Here is a 22,656-nt window from a genome sequence, read left to right on the forward strand (position 1 = left end):
AGTTTATGAGGGATCATGGCAGGTGCCTGGAGGGACATAGCTTGGTATGAAGGAGGAGCCATTGGGCTACGGTTGGGTGGGCATAGCTGGACATGGAGGTGACACAGGTAGAATCTTTTGAGATCACCTTTCAAAATGTTCCCTCATTAAGACACCTAAGGTGTATTGAACAAAAAGACCCCTGAAAGTTGCCTGACTCCATGATGGGTTTGGGGGTGGGGAGTCCATGACACGCCTATCCCCTCAATAGAGGCACAGGTGCTAAATGCTATTTGCAGATTTGGATCTTTAATCCACAAAACCAATGAAAACTGGAAGAAATCCAACAATCAAATGCTTTTTCTTGTTTTTGTATCAAGAGCTGGATGTAGTATTCAAGGTGAGGTCTGACCACAGCTGGAACAATCTGATTATAACTTAAGAGCTCTGACTTGTATATTAACCGTGATCAGACAGAATCTTTCCCTTCTGAAAAGAATGTTGCTTGTAATTTGGCAACATTAAAATGGAGAAATGCTACCTGGAACAGGTCTTAGATATAGAATTGAATTGGCTAAGGCCTATCAAAGTACATGCAAACTGATGCTGTGCTTCTGGAAGATGTTGCAAAGGGATACAGTATAATAGCTCAAAAAATCTTTGACCAAGAATTGAAGCGGTCATAGGACACAGGCACAGAAACAACTCCAAGCTGCCAATATCACCCCAGCAATTCCCCTTCACCCCCAATCTCCCTATATAATATTCTTTATCATATTTTCTCCCCTATTCTTTTCAACATTGCTATTTCATTGTTCTCACAGACCCCCTTGTCACTCCCCTTAGATTCTTACTCACCATTCCATCACTATCAGAAGGCAGCGCTTTCCATGGTGCATGTTTTCATAGACATTAAGGATTTGGACAATGTGGAGGGTGCTGGAGGCCCTCCAATGCATATCAATTTCACGTCGTGCCTTTGGACTATCATACAGAATCTGTAAGGAAAGAGGAATTAACAATGGGTATGTGCTCACTTTTAGTATTATGACTACACACTACAGAGCTTTCCAGAACGGTTTCGCAGACAAGACCAAACGACCTTTTTCTTTCTGGAAATGGTTTGGTGTTTTATGCTAAGTTTGGTGCTGGGTTCAGTTTAAATTGCCTGATAACTCAGGCTAGATTTTGCCTCTTTAGTTAGGTTTGTACATGTCTTCTCTCTTCAATGATCTCTCCGCTTTATGATTGCTATAGAAATTGCACCTCTCAACATTTGTTTTTTTAAAATCTTCAGTCACACTAGCTTAGATCCTTTGCCTTGTGTTCTTTGTTAGAGTTAAGATTGCTCATACTATATGCCCTAACTCATGCTAAGTGTTCTGAAATACCAACACATGATATAAAATAACAGTAGCCTATACGAGCAAAATAAAATAACAAAACAGCAAATCCTGGAAATCTGAAACAAAAACAGGAAATGCTGGAGAAAATCAACAGTTCTGGCAGCATCTGTAGAAAAAGAGAGAGAGTTAATGTTTTGAGTGCAATGACCATTTGTGAGAACTGAAAGAAGCTGGGAAAGGGTGAAGAAATGAACTGAACACGTGGAGACACAGAGAGGCATTTGTTGGGCTGAAGGGCCTGTTTCCACACTGAAGGGATTCTATGATTCAAACAAATGGATTGCTAACGATAAGCTGAGAGGAGAATAATAAGAGTGCGAATGAGATGAGTGAATGGTTAAAAATGGGTTGATTGTGCTGGGTGGGTACAACACATACAAAATAGGACTTGGGGTGTGGGACTGGGTAATGAGTGGAAGTTTTCAAGAATTTACATTTCTCATTAGCAGCCCTCCACACTGATCTCCTGCTCAGCGTATGAACCAGCTACCCGATGAAGGAACAGCACCCTGAAAGCTTATACTTCCAAATAAAACTGTTGGACTGTAACCTGGTGTTTTGCGATTTTCAACTTTGTCCACTCCAGTCCAACATTGGCACTTCCATATCGTAGCTTATGATCAGGAATCCCTTTGTTGGCTGTGCTTTTTTACTCCCTCTCTGCACTGTCTACATACATTCCATTCACTTCTTTCCCAAACCCAACATCTGTCATAAAGGTATCAATACCACCCTTTCCCAGCTGAATTCAGTTCTGACAAAAAGCTACAAGGGGTCGCAATGTGCATTTCACCAGACATCAAACTGAATTTTGGCAATCCAACATCCAGATACTCAAGGTGAAATAACTGCACAGAGACCAGTATCCTGTCACCAAGTCACCTTTCATTTACTTGTGCGCAGCACACTGGCTGTGGCCAGCCAGCTCAGAGTCAGTTGCCTGAACTGAGAAGCTCTAGCCTCATGGTTGTAGTATTTCAGCTAAGTCCTTATTTTGAGTCTGGGCAGCACCCACCTCAAAGCCTCATGGTTGTATTGGTCAGCCAGGCCTTTGCTGATTGGTGTGTCATTAATTTCAAATACCAAACGGTTTCTCAGCATCTCATTCGGTGTTAACCCAAAATCACATGCCTCTGCCGGTCATCTTAACCTCGTCAAAAATCCTGATAGAGAACCAGGGGAATCTGTATCAGCCAAATAAAACCAATAGTGTCTCAGAATTAGAGGTGTTTTGGGGTGTTAATAATCCATAACCAACTCTGTCAAATCTTGGAAGGTTTCAATATCTGGTACCTCTGGGGAAAGTTAAGTCCCTTATAACAGAGTGTGCTGCAGGTGTACAAGCAGTCAGAAGGATTACTTGTTGCTTTTCATCTGCCCCAATGTAATTTGCCCAGAAAGAATATCGCACTCTTTCCACATATTGGGCCCAGTCTTCGACAATGGGATCAAATGAGTCAAGCTTCCCAAATAAAGGAATAATGCCAGAAATATCTATCCCAACTCCAAGGTGACAGGAGCAAGCCAATGTTCTTCAGGCACATCCTGTTTTCTCTTGTTGCCACTGAAATAACTGGACGGAGGATGGTATCATATCACCAAGTCACCCTTTACTTGTGTACAACACACTGGCTGCAGCCAGGCAGCTCGGAGTCAGTTGTTTGAACTGAGGAGCTCTAACATCCTAGTTATATTGGTTAGCCAGGGCTTTCCTGATTGATTGCATTTTAACCCCGGCCAATGACCTCAGTCAATGAGCTCAACCTGGTTCAACTCACTACACAAGGCTAACTTAATTGATCTCTCAATAGTGGCTAAAACTTTAATTTCATACAATCCAAGGGACAACAAAATGGCTGCAGCACACAAACCCAAAAAGGTGTGGCAAACCATAGTTTCTGAATGTATGAGGCTCCATGCTCAACCTGCAAAATTCACAACAATAATCTAATATTAAAATAATAGAGATTTTTATGGTCAGCAGTTGGGCATCCTCGATTCAAGACAAAAGGTATTCCTCAAAAAAAAGGGAGAAAAGTTTTGAAATTTTTGCATAATTAGAAAATGTAAAGACCGACTAAAATGATGTTTTCAGGTTCACTTTGAAGTTCCAAGCAAGATTGAAGATGTTTCAAAAGGTTGGGAGCGGGCATTGTCAGTAGCAGGAAATTGCCAGCCTTGCAAATTGGAAATCTTCTCCAACATTTAACAGGTCGACTGCAAAAACAAAGATCACCAGCCCCGTAGAGATTAGTAAACCGCAAATGGAGACAAAAACAAAAAGGAAAACCTGAACCTACGTAATGTGTAGTAGGAATGCAATTTTCAGAAGCTTCCATTGCTTTGTGAGTACATTGCAAAACAGAGACTGGGAAGAAGAAAGAGTAGTGGCCTCCTGAAACTGAAGATGCTGTTAGGCCATAGTTAAAACGTTTGGGCTTATCTGTGAGCTACTGTTGATTTATGCCCTATGTTACATTATTGTAACACAACTGCTGGTGTTCAGTGTTCATCTCCCAGTATGAACAACAGTGAGAGAGTTAGACAGGGTGCCAAAATACAGTCAATGCCATATTGAAACCATATGGCATGTTTCAAAAAATGCAGAGTACATGGTAAGTACATGCAGAGACCCAAACATTTTCTCAGCCATAGAAACTTTGGCATCTTTCCAAAGGTTAATATCAGAAAAACGTTATATAAACAAACATTTCCTCCTTTGTTACTGCTCCATTGATTGCTGTCTTTCACTCCCCAAAATAAAGCCTGTCCCTTGTATCAACTTGATCAAGCTAGTATATGGTGGGTTGTGGATTGAAAGCTCCAAGTGAGACTGGAGAAAATTAGAAGTTTAGAATGGTTTTCAAACGAGCATTGAGTGCTCGTATGTGTGAAATATTCTCTGATTTATGCCCTAGAGTTCACACTCACTGCCCAATATTTACTTACACAATAATGCAACAAATGGCATAAATCAACACATCCTCTTCTTGACATGCAACTCAAATATTGTGCTTTATAACCATGCTTATCCAAACTTTGCAAAGGTGGACGGAGCAAAAATGTGGCCAAAAATACACAGCTCGGAATAAATGGTTAAACTGCTTTCTTTCGCAGACAGCTGGTAAATATATAGAACACAATCAGACTTGCTTAATTCAACCAGTACAAAAGCAAACATCTCCTCACATTGGTGCCTTGCCGTGCCCAATTAAAACAAAGTATTATCCTACAATAACTCTGATTTTATCCACATTTCTGCTGTCTGGTCTTGACATCCAATCCTATAGAACACCCGTTCCTGTGCACACTCCAGTCCTCACTGACCTGTACAAGCTCCCTGATGGATTAAACTGTACTAACTGCAGCCTTCCAACCCGATGAGAATGGAGTAAAGATTGCCCTTGTCTCTCTTCTTCTTCATTTTACCAATGACTGCAAGCCGTTCTAGTCAAGATAGGAGTCTTGAATTTTCCTAAACCCGTACGAAAACTCTCCTCAAAATCTAAATGATACCACAACTTCATATGTGTCCACTATTTGCAGTTCAGACCAACAGTGAAGGCTTCTGGGTCTGCATCCATTCCAAGCATTTATTTCTTTCCATGCCACAGAATCCTATGACTGGACAATCACCTGGTTCCTTACCATGCTAGACAGTGGTAACAGGTATTTTACTTACTATTCATTCCTGCCAAATTGTTTAGAGTTAGCTTTTCATCTTTGCTCATCTATTGCCATTGATTTCCTGACCAACTTGAGACACATCTTTTCATTCAGGGGGTGGTGAGGACACTGAATTCACTGCTTGTAAAGGTGTAGATCCCTCATTCCATTTAAAACATACTGAACAAGTGTTGCAAGCTGCAGAGACACAGCACGAAGAGCAGAAATGTGAGAGTTGATTTTTCATCCAGCACAGATCCAATGCTGAATGGTCATCTCCTATGCCCTAACCTTTCAATGCTTCCGTAGATGGGGTACCATTTCATTTTTAGAATCTTCATCCATTGAAAACACTTAGCAACCATAGAGACAGCAAATAAAGGAACAAATAAAACAAAAGAATCATTTTGTGGTATTTTGAAGAAAGATCTTAGGATAATGATTGAGCCCTGTAACTTCCACATCTGGTCGAAACATGGAAGCATTTGATCACCTGACACTTCACCACCGCAAGCTGAATTTTTTGGTACAGTTACAGGAACTTACAACATTTTCTAACCTTGAGTAGTCATTTCAAAATCTACTTGGTATTTAGGTCAGGAAATTTCTAAATACTTCCTAACAAACCCCAAAATCTTGATGGGTAGTGGCTTAGCTTGGAAATGTAGCATTCATCATGCAACTCAACCACACAGATCAGAAAGATCCCAGGTTGGAGCCTCAGTCTGTATCAGTTTAGCTGGGTTAGAGCTTCAGCATACATAATGTGCCTGGGTCCCTGTCCTGATCTCTACCTGGTGACCTGATCTATTGGCTGGCAGTCCTCGCGATTACAGTAGCTCAATTACATATCCAAGTCTTTCTCAAATAAAATTTTTTGCCTCCATCACTCATTCAGGCAAAGGGTTCCAAACCCACAATGCCATCTGGATGAATAAGTTTACTCTTTTTTAATCCTTCCAACAATAATTTTGAATCTATAGCCATGGTTACTGACTTCTCAGTTAACAGAATTAGATTCTTCCTATCTAAACTATCCAGGCCCCTCAATATGTTATACATTCAATATCCCTTTTGATATCTTGCATCTCTGTTCAAAAGAAAACACATCCAGCCTAACTAATCCATGATCACAGTGACTATTCTCCATTCTTAATAGACAGGCTGGAGCTAGAAGAACACAGCAAGTCAGGCAGCATCAGGAGGTAGAGGAGTCAACGTTGCAGGTGTAACCTTTCTTTAGGATTAGGGGTGGGTGTGGGTGGAGCTGCAGATAAAAGGGGACAGGATGATGAAGCGGGGATAGGTGAAGACAGGTAGAGGGCCCTGTGCTGGAGGGCTGAGGTGGTCACGGTGTTGAGGTAGTGAGAAGGGGACTCACTCATTCCCTTTGAGGGAGACAGATGTGCTCCATTCTTGGCAATCTTTCTGTACCCTCTCCAGTGAAATTACATCTAAGCTGTGAGGCAAGGCCTAGAATAGTATGCAATTTTCTAACTAGTTATTCAACATATTTCTGTGGTGGCTGACTCTTAGTTGAGATATTATTCTATGGGCACTAATATCCAACCATGACCCTAAACAGTGAGTAAAGGTTTATGATGAGCATCAGGTCTATGAAAATGGGTAGAGAACAGGACCAACTAATACTTTTTAAAGTTCTGTCATAACCTCACTACTCTACCAACTAAGAAAAAGTATTCCTTCTTGACCATCCTGTCCAGCAACCTCAGGGGTCTTTAGATACAGGCCTGAAATTTTACACTGATGGAAAGCCTTTCTATTTTCGTAACAATGGCACTAGAGGCACGAATCCATGTTCCAACTCTAAATTCAACCCAGGCCGTTCATGTGGGATAGGGTGGGGTGGGGTGAGGTGGAGGGGGAGAAAAGAGTAACAGGTTGAAATGTGCACATTTGCAAGAGCAGCTACACATATTAAATTGTGGCTGCCTTCAGTCATACCTAACGTGTTAGCAGGATGTCCAAGATATCTGTAATTTAGACCTGGTAGCGGATCTAAATCAATTGGAAATATAGGGTACTCTTTTGGAAAAACAGCATCTTAGGAGCATTCCTGATGGGCTTATGCCCGAAATGCCGATTCACTTGCTCCTCGGATGCTGCCTGACCTGCTGTGCTTTTCTAGCACCACATTTTTCAATCTGATCTCCAGCATCTGCAGTCCTCACTTTCTCCTACTCTTATGAAAAGGTAGGTACCTTTTTGGATTTTTTTTATTTTTAAGGGATTTCGATTCCCTTCAGTGTGGAAACAGGCCCTTCGGCCCAACAAGTCCACATCGACCCTTCGAAGAGTATTCCACACAAACCCACTCCCCATTACTCTACATTTCCTCTGTCCAAGCACCTAATCTACATGTCCCTGAACACTATGGCCATGCTAAATTGCCCAATTCACCTGACCTGCACATTTTTGAATTGTGGGAGAAAACTGGAGCTCCTGGAGGAAACCCATACAGACACAAGGAGAATGTGCAAACTCTACACAGACAGTCGCCTGAGGCTGGAATCAAACTTGGGTCTCTGGCGCTGTAAGGCAGCAGTGCTAACTGAGCTACCGTGTCACCCATGTTTCTGGAACATCTTTGGGAGGAGTCAGGTACTGTTTGGGATTGTTAAAAGTAGACATGAATGTGCATAAACTCATTGGAATTGTCAAGGTCATTAAAGTTATGAAGTCATTTCAATCTCACACTTTAATTATTTCTTCAAATATTTGTCTACTGTGTTAAACCAATGCTTACTGTTCCACTCTGTATGTTGATGTATGCCAATCATATCAATCTATCATTATGAAGTTACTGTTGCAGACAACTGTGCAAATATGTATTCTAGTGAAGGACATTTTATTGAGATCAGCAGAATTGCCAGGTCACAGACCTTCCCAGTTATGATGCTAGTAAAATGAAATGGCCCTAACCCCCAAGTGATGCACATGCCTGCAGACACATGAAGCTGCCCAATAAGTCAAACTTTGTCTTGAAATATGAACAAAGCTTGAAGTATTCACCTAGATTACAGCTTCTGGAACTTTCAGTGAGCCATTCATATGTCTTCAGTCCAAGCTTTCAGAACTGATGTCATAACCTACAATTATCAGTGGGTGCCTGTCAATTCATTTTGATTGGCAGCTCCAAGTGCCAGAAGATAATTGAATTGGGACTATTAATACAAATGTTTGTTCTTATCAGGGTTTAAAGTATTTGAAGAAAGTTAGATACTGCAATTTATTTTATAAATTAGTATTTTTTTTAAAGAAAGACATTCTCGATTCATCAAAAAAATGCTTAAAAACTTTACTTAATCTTAGTGCTCATCTTTGTGGGCGGCACGGTGGCACAGTGGTTAGCACTGCTGCCTCACAGTGCCTGTAGACCCGGGTTCAATTCCCGACTCAGGCGACTGACTGTGTGGAGTTTGCACATTCTCCCCGTGTCTGCGTGGGTTTCCTCCGGGTGCTCCGGTTTCCTCCCACAGTCACAAAGATGTGTGGGTCAGGTGAATTGGCCAAGCTAAATTGCCCGTAGTGTTAGGTAAGGGGTAGATGGAGGGGTATGGGTGGGTTGCGCTTCGGTGGGTCGGTGTGGACTTGTTGGGCCGAAGGGCCTGTTTCCACACTAAGTCTAATCTAATCTAAGTCTAATCTAATCTGTCTGTCCATGGTGTATTGGATGGGTTGACGTGGAAGATAAATGAAAAGCATAGTGACTAATGGGTATAGTTGGGCATGAGTTGATACTAAATTTGGCAGAGGGCTTACAGTAAACGAGGGCTTACGTTCTTTAGCATGGAAGGTATATAGGAAGCTCTGGAGCTAGTCAGGGGCATACATTGACATGGAGAGTTGAGAAACAATGGGGAATAAATGGATGGAGCATGGGGTATGCGTGGTGGGGCGCGAGGGCTGTTTTCTGTTTTCTTCTTTATTCAAGAGCTGGAGCATTGAGGCAGCTTTTGCACCGCCCACTTCCACAGTTTCCAAGGTCATAAGATACAATTTGCTTAGAACACAACAATACTCCCAATCCCAGACCAAAAATCCAATTTTTCTGGAGGAACTTTACTTGGTCCAGTATGTGGCGTTGAGAATTGTTCCAGCTGTGTACTGCTGATCTAGAAGCTGAAGGTCTGGCCCCCTCATTTTGATTACACTTTTCAGAATCCTCTACCATTCATTACGTAATCCCAGGTTTTGGTTATTATCTGTGGAAGAGAAACCAAGGGTCTTGCACAAATCTCAGTGAAAAACCTGCTGTATGACAGAGTCACAGAGTCACAAAGCACAAAAACAGACCTTTCGGTCCAAACAGTCCATGTCCTGTCACTACTGAAGAGAAGTGCAGTTAGCTCACATGCTAAGTTTATCAAAAATCTTCAACCACAACTATTGAGCAATTGAAAGCTTGAACCTCAGTATGATTCACACAAACATCATTAAAACTAACAATGCCCCAGGCCAAATTCATTATCTCTGACAGGAGTCAGCTAAAGGATGATTAAACGAAAACTGTAAGGGGATGTGGTCTCTATGATTCCTTCCTTACTCAGTGACAAAAAAAAGTATAACTGACACGGAGAACTGTTTATTTCCCTTGCTCAACACCTTTCACAATGGTTTGTTCTGGAAATGACAAGCAAGATGGTGCCAGACTTGCTGTGCATTTTCTATTTTTGTATTAGATTGCCAACACCCACAGTATTTTGCTTTATTTGAGAGATAACAAGGGTCTGGTCAAACAGGTGCATTATAAAGGAGGGACACGGATTATGACTTTGGCGGGGGCGGGTGGACAATTATAAAAGAGACCAGAGTCAGAAGAATGGAAAGTAGACAGGAAAGTAATCAATTGCATTTGAGAAATGAGTGGGAAGAAATTCAAACACAGGGAAGAGAATTTCAACCTTAAGGCTTTGGGAGTCGTTACTTGTCAATATCGAGTAAACAAATGTGATGGGCAAGCTGGAGTGTATAGGATAAGTCACAGGCAGAGTCATGAGCTGAGGTTAATGAAAGGCGGAGAAGAGGAGACTGGGGAGGAGCAGATTGGAACAATTTACTGTCAGCTGTAGTTCAGCTGGGAGCACTTTTGCCTCTGACCTGCAAGGCTGTGGGTTGAAGTTCCAATCTGGGCTCGAGTACAGGAAAGAAGAGCAAACAGAAGGCTGCACTGTTGGAGGTGCCATCTTTTGGACAAGAAATTAACCATCTGCCTTCCCCAAGTGGATGAAAAATATATCCATAATACTATTTTGATGACAACTAAGGGTATTCTCTCTGGTGTCCTGCCAATATTTACTGCTTAAATCGACATTACCAAAGAAGATTGTCACACTGCTATTTGTTGTATCTTGCCGTGCACGTGTCTCCTGGATTACAACAGGGGCTTCACTTCAAAACTATTTAATTGTCTATAAAGCATTTTGAAACCACTGACAGTTGGAAAAATCTTTATATATGAATGGAAGATGTTTATTTTATTTATTTATTCCTGCATTCAACATGAACAGAGCACTGTGTTTGTAACAACTCAGCAAGTACCAGCCTAAAGCAATCAAGTAGGGCAATTGCAACAATACCATATGGCACAATCAATTCCAAAATCTCAATCAATTCTCACTCTATTCTGACTGGGGTCACACTGATGAGGTACTTTCTTTCAGCCTGCACAAAGTTTTCCTTTCTCTCTTGGTTACTTGCTGTACAGTATTGGGAGAAAACCTAAACAGCAACATCAACAAAGAAGGATATGGTTAATGCCATTGAACCTAGGAATCTATTACATATGATAAAGATTACCAAGCATAATAGTGCGCCAGCTTCAGGTTATTTTTGATCATGTTGTGGCAGACAGCTTTTTAAAAAAAAATTGTTCACAGGAGATGAATGACATTGACAAGGTTACATTATTGGCCAGGCCTATTTCTCCAAAGGTGATGGCAATCAGCCTTTCCCTTGAATTATTGTACACCCTGGGCTGAAGATCCTCCCACAGTATTAGGTTAGCATTTCCGGGGTACAGTCCGAGCTGTGATAGGGGACAGGCAATACAGATTCAAGTCTGGATGAGTGTTCAAATTGGAAGAAAATCTGGCAGTGATGGCATTCTCATGGCACTCTTGCTCTCATGTTTTCTTGGTGGATGTATAGATTTGTTCTTTCTTGAACTGGAAGTTATGTTTTGCAAACGAATGCAGTAATTGACAGAAGACATTAAAAGTCCCATAAACACAATATGAAGATAATGCTGGAAGAGCATTCTACCCCCTCCTTATATTAAATTATGGAATACAAAATCCAACACGCCCCTTGTAATGGGTTAACCCTGAACTCAACGGTTTTGAACCAATATTGCAGCACAGTGGCTCAGTGGCTAGCATTGCTGCCTCACAGCGCCAGTGACTTGGGTTTGATTCCATCCTTGGGCGACTGTCTAATTGGAGTTTGCATATTCGCCCAGTATCCGCATGGGTTTCTTCCAGGTGCTCCGGTTTCCACCCATAGTCCAAAGATATGCAGGTTAGGTAGATTGGCGATGATAAATTGCCGATAGTGTCCAGGGATACGCAGGCTAGGTGGATTAGCCATGGGAAATACAAGGTTACAGGGATGGGGCAGATAGTCTAGGTGGGATCATTTGAAGGTTGGTGTGAATTCAATGGACTGAATGGCTTGCTTCCACACTGTAGGGATTCTATGAACAGTCATTATCTTTTACTCTTTCTGACAGTAGATGCCCATACCGCAACCTGCTCACATAATTAAAAGAGAGTTTTGTCTGTATTATTGACTGACTGAGACCATGAAAAGAGGAGAGAGAGAGAGCAAGAAAGATAGAGAAGTCTTTTAATTCTTTCCTTAAACTCTGCAAGACAGGGATTGGTATGCCTAGCTGCCAATGAAATTGTGTTGGCATGGAATTTAATTATACCTGAACTGTTGCTCAGCTCAAGTTCCCTGACAGGCACCTGAATGAAAAGCGTTCTACCGTCAGGGGTTGAACTGCTATGGGAAAAACTGAATAAATCTCTATTGTTCGAAAATAGAGAGACGTAATACACGCACAGCTTCACACTGCTTTTTGCATTCTATACAACTGAGCTAAATAACATTCCTAATGACTGGTGCAGCTCAAACGGTGGAACTTTATCTTTCACCAATACAATATTCATCAAATCATACCTTACAGTCAATGACCCAGACAGCACCATCACCATCCCTGACTATGTCCTGTCTCAAGAGAAGGACAGATCACTATAGATGGTGATACCATGATGTACAATCAGAAAGGATCGTACCTATGAGTATCTGCCACTGACACCATGCTCCGTGTGGTCTAATGGCATCATGTCTAACATGGGCAAGGAGACCTGCTCCTTGCCACATATTACCCTCTGACAGCTGATGAATCAGCATTTTTCCCACATTGAACACAACTTGGGGGAAGCAGTGAGGATGGCAAGGGCACAGACTGGGTAAGGGACTTCAACATCCAAAATCAAAAGGCTCAGTGGCACTACTACCGGTCAAGTACTGGGGAAACTTTTGCAAAATTGGGACTCAGCAGATAATTAGGGTCATAACAAGAGGGAAAGAGCCCTTCCTCTCACCAATCAACTTGTCAGATACATTTGTGCATGATAATGCAAGTTGGAGTAATCATCACACAATCCAAGACCAAAAAATATTTCATATATAACCTGCAGCAGTACCACTGTGCCAAATGGCACAGACTTCAAACAGATCAGGCAGTTCATTCTGACACAGTGGGCCACCAACAGCAGCAGAACTGCACTCAGTAACTTCATAGTCTGGAATATCCCCTTATTCTATTGTCATGAAGCCAGGGGTTCAATGAAGAGAGCAGAAGGCCATGTCAGGAGAAGCACCAAATATTGCAAATAAAAATGCTTCAGGTTACAGCACAGGACCACATGCAAACCAAAAGCAAAAGCAGCATGCAACAAAGCTAAATGATTCCACAACAAATGGAGAAGGTCAAAGTTCTGCAGTCTTACTATACCCAGGCATGAGTGGTAGTGAACGTTTAAATTACAGCAGATAGCCCCGCAAATAGTCCTCAATGACGGGGAGCCTAGTAGATTAATACAAAAGACAAGCATTTTCAAGCAGAATTGCTTAGTGTATGATCCATCCTGGCCTTCTTCTAAAGGTATCAGCATAACAGATGCCAATCTCAGCCAATTTAATTCACACTATGTGATAACAAGAAACAGCCAAAGACATTGAATACTATAAAGGCTATGAATCCTGACAACATTCCGATAACAGCACTGAAGACTTGCTCACCAGAACCATTTGCAACCCCTAACCAAGCTGTTCTAATACAGCTACAACACTGGCAGCTATACAACAATGCAGAAAATTGCCCTATCCTCAAAATAAAAGCAGGTCAAATGCAATCACTATTCATTGGCCTGATCAACACTGAAGTTATCCTTGAGTGCGCTATAAAGTGGCACTTACACAGCAAAAGACTCAGCACCGCCTTCTTGACCTGCAATCTTCTTCCCGACCTCTTCGCCCCCATTCCCTCTCTGGCCCATCACCCTCACCTTAACCTCTTTCCACCTATCGTATTCCCAACACCTCTCCCCCAAGTCCGTCCTCCCTACCTTTTATCTTAGCCTGCTTGGGACACCCTCCTCATTCCTGAAGAAGGGCTTATGCCCAAAACTTTGATTCTCCTGCTCCTTTGATGCTGCCTGACCTGCTGCGCTTTTCCATCATCACAGCAGGATACCCAGTCCCTGGCATCCTCTTGTGCTCATAAAATGTATAGAATTGATCTGGTTAGGTTTCAAGTTAATTGTAACCTTTAGGTGATGGGGAATTCAGTGATAGCAATGTCATTGAAGGACAGATGGTTAGATTCTGTCTTGCTGAAAATGGCCAATGCTTGGACAATTGCGTGATCAACTATGAGTTGTGTTGCCCATTTATCTAGAGGCAAGTTGACTTTGGAAATGGATTTGTACTGAGTGTAAACTCCTCACTGAAGTCCAGTTCTTGGACTGATTCTGATCCCAGAAGTAGAATTGTCCTTTTCCATTTTGGCTGGAGGGGTTCCTATGTGATAGAAGTTTCATGGAGATATGGTACAAGATAAAGGGCACTACCTTAAAGCGTGTGCAGTAGCAGATAGATTCTCATGTACACCCAGTTCTGTTACTATTGATGTAAAGACAAGTGAAAGGAATAGTTAGTAAAAATATGCAATCGGAGATCTAATTAATAGGACCTAGAGTACTCTGAATTTACCTTGGACACTAAGCTCTATAGTTCTGGCACCTGGCTTTAGGAAAAATCTGAATGCATTTGGAGAGAACGTAAGAAAGGTTTCCAAGAATGGTTGATAAACTTCAGTTCCAAAAGATAAATTGGAGAATCGGACTGCTGTACTTTGAGAGAAGATTATGTTTTCAAAATTACAGGGTTTTTACAGAGATGATCTTGGAGAAATTCTTCCCTAGAAAATGAATGACAGAATTACAGGGCAAAGATATAAAAAAGTAATTTGCAAAAGTAGCATTGTGATGAGAAAGAGAAGAAGTCTTTTTCATACAATGAGTAATTTCCTGTCTGGAAAGCACTGCCCCAAAGTGTGGTGGCTCAATGAGGCATACACAAGGGCATTAGATGATTGTTTAAATTGAAACAATAGTCAGGGTCATGAGATAAAGACAAGAGAATGGCACGGATTCATAATACTCATTCAGAAATCCAGTATAGACACAGTGAGAGAAATGCTTTCCTTCTGTACCATAACAATTCTGTCATTCTGCAAAATCAAGATTTTCCTTGACAACTTCCCATTGTTCTAGAGAGATTTTAAGGATGGAATCAAGAGAAAACAACAAAAGTCTTCTAAAAAGAGGAGATGTTTTTACAAGAGGTATAGTTATCATTACAATTTCTGAATCAAATTTATTTTATATTCAACATGTTCACTTTCTATTATTCTAACTATTGGTGCTATATTCATAGCACTGTTTGAATTAAGTTCTTGACTCACCCTTTGTATTTGAACCATTTTCAATTCTTCACATTCTTATTGTATATGCTTTTAAAACCTGTAATTGTGCAATGTGAAACTGCCCAATGTCCACAAGCCACAAATTTATCTCTTCCTTTTCTCTTTGGCAAAATTCATTCCTCTTAACCTCCACCTTCCATTATCAATTTATCTCATTCTGCTAGACATTCTTTGCAGAAAATTTATAGTTTGTTGAGTTTCACACGTTAGCCTTTTTTTCCTCTAGTTGCAGGAATTTGATGACACACAAACTAACAGCCAGAGAGAGAGAGACACACACACAGGCATTGTCTCCATGTTCCTTTGTCAGAGCTAGATGTGACCTTCCCAGCACAGTTCCCTAATCATTTCACAGAAGTACTGTCACATGACGCCTGGTTCAGCTGCTTGCGTAGCTTGGAGCTGATTACATTGCATTAATCTCAAGGGGATCAGGTAGCACATTAATCGTATCTCTATTACCCTGAGCAGACTGTGGAGGCAGGGATATAAAAACCTTCAGTAAGCATACTACACAAGCAGCAGATCCTTCCTATTAGTACCCTGTCTTATAAAATACAAATCAGGCTTCGATACCAGATACAATCAAACTATTAGAATAGGATGGAACAGTGATCTCATCAATTCATTCTTCAAGATAGTGCAAGGCGACAATGGAATCTGTAAAATTGTGCGCACAAATTGTAGGCCATAGAACTGTGCTTTGTGAGGTGCATGAGACTAATTTAAAACAGTCATTTTACCTTAACCTGGCGATGGGTAACCCACACAATTAGGTGCAATGTAGGCTTTACACCCAATTATACTCTTCACTGCCTTCAAGAGGCGGGAGTCATTTGGCTGGGGAGAAGGGGTGATGGTTGGAAGTAAAACTAGCATTTGCCCCAGTTTGGTCAGTTTCAGCCAGACAGAATATGGGCAGGTATGGACAAAGTAGAGGCCTCTGTGTGGTGCAACCATGTCCAACTCCAACAAAAGAATATTTCTCTCAATGTCATTGCTTTGTGGAAATCTTTCCCTCCAAAAACAGTGGCTATCAAGTCACAATCTATTCAAGGCTGAGTTAGATATCCGATAGTCAAGGGAGTTGAGGGTTATGGGGTGCAGACAGGCAATTGGAGTTAAGACCATAAGTAGATCAGACATGATCTTATTGAACTGGCCCAGCAAATCGCCGTGCCAATAGCCTATTCCTATTGCTCCTATGCACTTTGCAGTGACATTTCCAGTGTGCAGTTAGTGATGGCTTTGTATTTCAACTCTTGCCCTTAGAAACTGGATGGAACCTGTTCTAGAACATTTCTAATCAAAATGTTAGTACGTACCTCTGGAATCGGCGAGACCTGAACGCTGGCCGTCTTGCTCAGAAATAGGGACAACCACTGTATCACAAGAACCCTTTTTTAAAAAATATCAATCTACTGGATATGAATTGGCACTAAATCGCAACTGATACAGTTATTTCTTGGTCAACCTGTTGCAACATGTTATGACATACCTCCATGACGGGTGCAAGTTAAATCCAGACCTTCTGGCCTAGAGACAGGGATATAATGACCTCACACAGGACCTTCACAGCTAATAGACATTCTTGCCAGCAGATTGTGTTGGATTTTGAGCCGGAGCCCAGAGGTGGAAACGATAGTGAGGTAACACTATCCCAATGCTGATTCCTGAAACTTTGCTGAGCTTCTGTTTCCCTAATTCAGTGATGACGTGGACCCATGATATGGATCTCGGAACAGTAATAATGCCAACACTGATGGAAAGCACTGTGTCCCTGTGTGGTTGGCTTGATCGGTCATACTTCAGCCAGGAGACTGGTAGAGGCTCTGACAAAAATCATTTCAATGGCCATCCTCAATAGCTTTCACAGGTCTTCTAGAGGGGTTACACTGAGAGCCCCAAAGAAAAATACCACATGACTATCTGAATCGGAAGCACAGTAAGAGATCTGTACCTGAAAAACCAGTCAGCAGTAAAAATGAACACTTATACAGAAATGAAATAAATTGAAAATGAATTGATGGATTTTACAAAAGAAAGTTTAAAAACATCTTGCGTGGAATGGTTTAACAGCTCATTCAATTCTGAGCATTGTAAATGGATTTGTGAAAAGGAAAATCATGTTTGACAAACCTTTATAAAATCATGAGGTGCACGGATGGAGTAAATGGACAAGTTCTTTTCTCTGCGGTGGGGAGTCCATATTGGAGGGCATAGGTTTGGGGTGAGAGGTGAAAGATTTAAAAGGGACCTAAGGGGGCAACTTTTTCGCGCAGCAGGCGGTGCGTGTATGGAATGAGCTGCCAGAGGAAGTGGTAGAGGCTGGTACAATTGCCACACTTAAAAAGGCATCTGGATGGGTATATGAACAGGAAAGGTTGAGGGGGTTATGGGCCAAGTGCTGGCAAATGGGACGAAATTTGTTTTGGATATCTGGTCAGCCTGGATGAGTTGGGTAGAAGGGTCTGTTTCTGTGCTCTACATCTCTAGGTCTCTATTGGAATTCTTTAAAGATATAACGAGGACAGTTGATAAGGGAGGCCCAGGGGGTGTGATTTATTTGGACTTTCAGAAGATTTTAAGATAAGATCCCATTTAAGAGATTAGCAAGTAAAACTAAAGTGCATGGGATTGAGACAGTGTACTGACATGCATAGAAAATTGGTTGGCAGACAGGAGACAAAGGATAGGAAGAAATTAGTCTTTTTCCCTATGTGGCAGGCAATGATTAGTGGAGCACAGCAGTGATCAGTGTTTGGACAGCAGCTATTCACAGTTTGCAAACAAAGCCAGGTGGGAGGATGAATTGTGAGGAGAATGGAAAGAAACCTCTGTGATTTGGACAAGTTGAACGTGTGGTCAAAAGCTTGGATAATGTGGAATAATGGAGTTAATCTACTTTGGTAGCAAATACAGAAGAGCAGATTAATTATCTGAATGGCTATTGGGAAAAGGAGGTGCAATAAGACCTGGATGTATTTGTACACTCATATAGAAGGTAAGCATGCAGGTGCAGCAACTGAAAGTGGCAAATGGTATGTTGGCCTTCATAGAGAGAAGGTTTTAGAACAGAACCAGGAATGGTCAGTTGAAATTATACTGGGCCTAAGCTATGGAGGCAATGCAATTAAGGTATACCAGTGTACGAAGAGAGATTAAATCAGTTGGGACTAAATTCACTAGAGTTTAGAAGAATGAAGGGAAGCTCCTCATTAAACAGGATGAGACAGGTTTAATGCAGGAAATTCAATCCCAATTCATTGAGGAGTTCAGAACTAGGGGGTTGCTATCTAAGGCTATGGGGTAGGTCAAGGCGGATGGTGACTAGAGGTCAGGGATAGCATAAGAGCAAAAGAGAAAGCATATAATGTGGCAAAGGACTGTGGGAAATCAGAGAATTGGGAAGCTTATAAAGACCAACAGAGGGCAACAAAAAATAATGAGGAAGAAGATTAAATATGAGAGTAAGCTAGCCAGTAATATAAAAGGAAGACTAAGTGTTCCTTTAGATATATAAAGGGCAAAAGAGGACGTTGGGCTGTTGGAAAATGTGCTGGGGAGATAGTAGTGGGGAACAAGGAAATGGCTGAGGAACTGAATGCTTACTTTGTGTCAGTCTTCACAGTAGAAAACACAAGTAGTATCCCAAAAATTCAAGATAGCTGAATATGGTGGCCATCACCAAGGAGAAGGTGCTACAAAAACTGAATAGCCTGAAGGTGGATAAATCATCTGGATCAGATGGACTACATCCCAGAGTTCTAAGGGAGATAGCTGAGGAGATAGTGTAGTCACTACTGGCGATCTTTTAGGAATCACTAGAATTGGAGAGAATCCCAGATGACTAGAAAATTGTTCACGTGACATCCCTGTTTAAAAAGGGAGTAAGGCAAAAAATGAAAATTACAGACCAATTACCGTAATGTCAGTTGTGGGTAAGATCCTGGAAGCCATTGTGAACAATGAGATTTCTGAATACTTGAAAGTGTAAGGTAAAATAGGGCAAAGTCAGCACGGTTTCATTAAGGGGAGGTCATGCCTGATAAATCTGCTAGGATTCTTTGAGTAAGTAATGAGCAGGTTAGGCTAAGGAGAGCTAAAGGATGTTAACTACCTGGACTTCAAGACAGTCTTTGACAAGGTACCATACATGAGGCTACTAAGAAAGATAAGGGCCCATGGTGCTACAGGCAAGGAGCTAGCATGGATAGAACATTGGCTGTTTGGCAAAAAGCAGAGACTGGGGATAAAAGGTCCTTCTCAGGTTGGCAGCGGGTGAGAAGTAGTGTTCTACCAGGGTCAGTGTTGGACCATTAATGATTCTAGATGAAGGAACTGAGGGCATTCTGGCTATGTTTGCAGATAATACAAAGACAGGTAGAGGGACAGGTAGCATTGAGGCAGTGGGGAAGCTGCAGAAGGATCTGGACAGGTTCAGGGAGTGGGCAAAGAAGTGGCAGATGGAGTACAACATAGGAACGTATAGGTCATGCACTTTGGTAGCAAGAATAGAGGCATGAACCATTTTCTAAATGGGGAGAGAATTCAGAAGTCTGAAGTGCAAAAAGAGACTTAGGAGTTCTAGTCCAGGATACTTTCAAGGTAAACTTGCAAGTTGAGGCAGTAGTTAGGAAGGTAAATGCAATGTTGGCATTTATTTCGAGAGGACTTGAATATAAAAGCAGGGATATACTTCTGAGGCTCTATAAGGCTCTGGTCAGACCACATTTGGGGTATTGTGTGCAGTGTTGGGACTCATATCTCAGGAAGGATGTACCGGGCCTGGAACGTGTTCAGAGCAGGTTCACGAGAATAGTCCCAGGAATGAAAAACATATAACAAACGTTTGAGGATTCTGGGTTTATTACTCAACGGAGTTTATAAGGATTGGAGGGGGGTATCTAATTGAAACACAGAATACTGAATGGCCTGGACAGACTAGATCTTATGAAGATGTTTCCATTGGTAGAAGAGACTCAGACCCGAAGATATCGCCCGAGAGTAAAAGGAAGACCTTTTAGAACGGAGATAACGAGCAACTTCTTCAGCCAGAGTGGGGAATCTATGGAATTCATTGCCAAAGAAGGATGTGGAAGCCAGGTCATTGAGTATATTTAAGAGTGAGTTAGACATATTTTTGAATATCGAGGGGATCAAGGGTTACCTGGAGAAAGTGGGAGAATGGAGTTGAGAAACATAATTTATGATTGAATGATGGACAGACTCGATGGCTTGATTTTTGCTCCTTTTTCTTATGGTCTTATTTAGGACTGAGATGAGAAATGTTTTCATCCAGAGAGAGTAGTGAGCCTGTGGAATTCTCTACCACAGAACATGGTTGAGATCACGGCACTGAAGGTTTCAAGAGGAGATCGATAAACGCTTTAGGACTAAGAGGGGTCAAAGGTTACGGGGTTAAAGCAGGAACAGCATACTGAGTTTTACAATCAGCCATGATTACATTGAGGGTGGAGCAGGGTTGAAGGGCTGAATGCCCTGCCCCAATTTTCTACGTTTCTAAAATTCCACACATCTTTTTGTGCTCAGTATCGAGGTAGCTGGTTTCAGTCAAAGAATTGTGACAGGACTCCACAAAGAGTCTCAGATCTAAAATTTTGCCTATTCCCGATGCTTATGCGCAACATATGCGATTGGTTCCAATGATCTAATGTTCGCATCAAACAAACCCAGATCAGGTCAAATCCAGAATAAAATTCCTGCTAGACTATGGTTCCTTATGCCAGAAGAACATCAATTTTTACAATGGAATGGCATTTTTCATTTTCCATAACCAAATTTCCTGGATTGGAGGATCGGTTTACTGTCATTTTATGCAGTTGGTGGAGTCTAATTACCCCATGAAAACGCACAGTTTTAGAAAGAAGCACTTTTTATCTGATTAATTTGTGATGAATTTGAAGGATGGCAGTCAATGAAAAAATATGTTGTTCCCTATGCAAGAATTCACAGTACAATGGAAAGGGAACAGAGAATCCTTGTGGTTTACAGAGGCAGGTCTGCAGGAAATCCTTAAGCACACTATTCCTGCTGATGATAGTGTTTCTGTAACAGGTCAACTAAAACCTCACTGAGAAACTTAAGCACTATCTTTAAGAAGAAAACTAATTAGGTTTACCAGTCCTACCCTTTTGTTTCCAAATTACTGTAGAACCATTCACCAAATCTGTTTTCCTGCCACTCCTAAAAGTCTCAGGGGTCTCTGACCCTTTTCCAAAAATGGAGAACAGAATCATAGTTTTTAAATCAAGAAAGGAAATGCTGGGAAATTGTAACTAGAAATGGGGAAACAAATCCTTATTTGGAAAGTTCTGCATCTTGTAGGATTGCACGGTTCTTTGAGTTGAACAAGCACACAGGATTGAGTTTTATAAACTGCAGTGGTAATCCAGCTCTGGCATTTGCTTGAGCTGTCTATGCTTCAAGAATTGCATTATTTAAAACAACATCTTCCAGTTTCAGTTTTAGCCAAATCTGTGTACAATCAATCCAACTGACTCATAATGTACCTTAATGCCACAGTATGTTTTCATGGTAGTTGCAAACATTCACTGACCCAACGGTAACTATTTTTATTGATATAGCACCTTTAACGTAATAAAGCAACACAAGTTGCTTCAGAGTTTCGTAAAACAAAGTACAACACAGGACCACATCAGGACATGCATAGTACGTGAGTGAAAAAAGTAACTCTTTGACCAAGCTAAGAATTATCTTCAGAAAAAAAAGTGATAGAGAGGCAAAGAGATGTAGGGAGGGAAATCCAGTGCATTGGAGGGCAAATTAAAATAAAACATTGCAAGATGATCCCACATACTGCAGCAATGAACACACCAATTTGCATTTATAAGCTGCATGGCAATAATTGATTCAGAAGCTCATCTCAAATATATATCTTTCTAGAAGTAGTTATCTTTCTATTTGGGACAAAACTACCTTTCACTCAAATCAAAGAAAAATAATGCAGGAACTTAAATTTGAAATTAAAAACTGGGATTGCTAGAGAAAGTCAATGCGTTTGTCAGTATCTGAGGGGAGAGAAACAGAGTTAACATGATTCTTTTTAAAATCCAGTATGATCTTTCTATGAAATCCAAACCCACAAAAAAACCCATATTGGACTCAAAACTTCTGTTTTTCACTCTCTCCACATCCTGCCACACCTGCTGAGTTACATTCTATATTCATTCATGGGTTGTGAGCATCCCTAGCTAGGTTAGGATTTATTACCCATCCCAATTGCCCACAGAACAGTTAAGAGTCAACTACATTACTATGAGTCTGGAGTCACATTAGGCCAGATCAGCTAAGGATGGCAGTTTCCTTCCCTAAAAAGGACATTAGTGAATCAGATGGGTTTTTCCAACAAATGGCAATGGTCGACAATCATTAAATTCTTCATTCCAGAGTTTAAAAAAAACTGAGTTCAAAATCCACCATCTGCCACTGTGGAATTTGAAGAAGAACATGCCCTGGGTCTCTAGCAATACCACTAGGCCATCA

At 41.3% G+C, this 22,656-nt stretch overlaps 1 protein-coding gene across 2 annotated transcripts in view; it reads right to left on the reverse strand.

Moving 5' to 3' along the window:
* LOC132822404 (MAP kinase-activated protein kinase 3-like) overlaps positions 1-22,656 on the reverse strand; it is a 102,402-nt gene that overhangs the window by 32,417 nt on the left and 47,329 nt on the right. Inside the window, exons 1-2 of one of the 2 annotated variants that reach the window (XM_060835760.1) lie at positions 15,109-15,261; positions 838-977 (exon numbers count right to left, since the gene is read on the reverse strand). In XM_060835760.1, coding sequence (XP_060691743.1) covers positions 838-977; positions 15,109-15,126 — 158 coding nt within the window. In that variant the 5' untranslated portion in view covers positions 15,127-15,261. Of the gene's footprint in view, positions 1-837; positions 978-15,108; positions 15,262-22,656 lie in introns of those variants that run through there. The other variant, XM_060835759.1, reaches the window with a different exon arrangement.

The sequence above is a fragment of the Hemiscyllium ocellatum genome, chromosome 14 (assembly GCF_020745735.1).
Source record: "Hemiscyllium ocellatum isolate sHemOce1 chromosome 14, sHemOce1.pat.X.cur, whole genome shotgun sequence".
NCBI lineage: Eukaryota > Metazoa > Chordata > Chondrichthyes > Orectolobiformes > Hemiscylliidae > Hemiscyllium > Hemiscyllium ocellatum.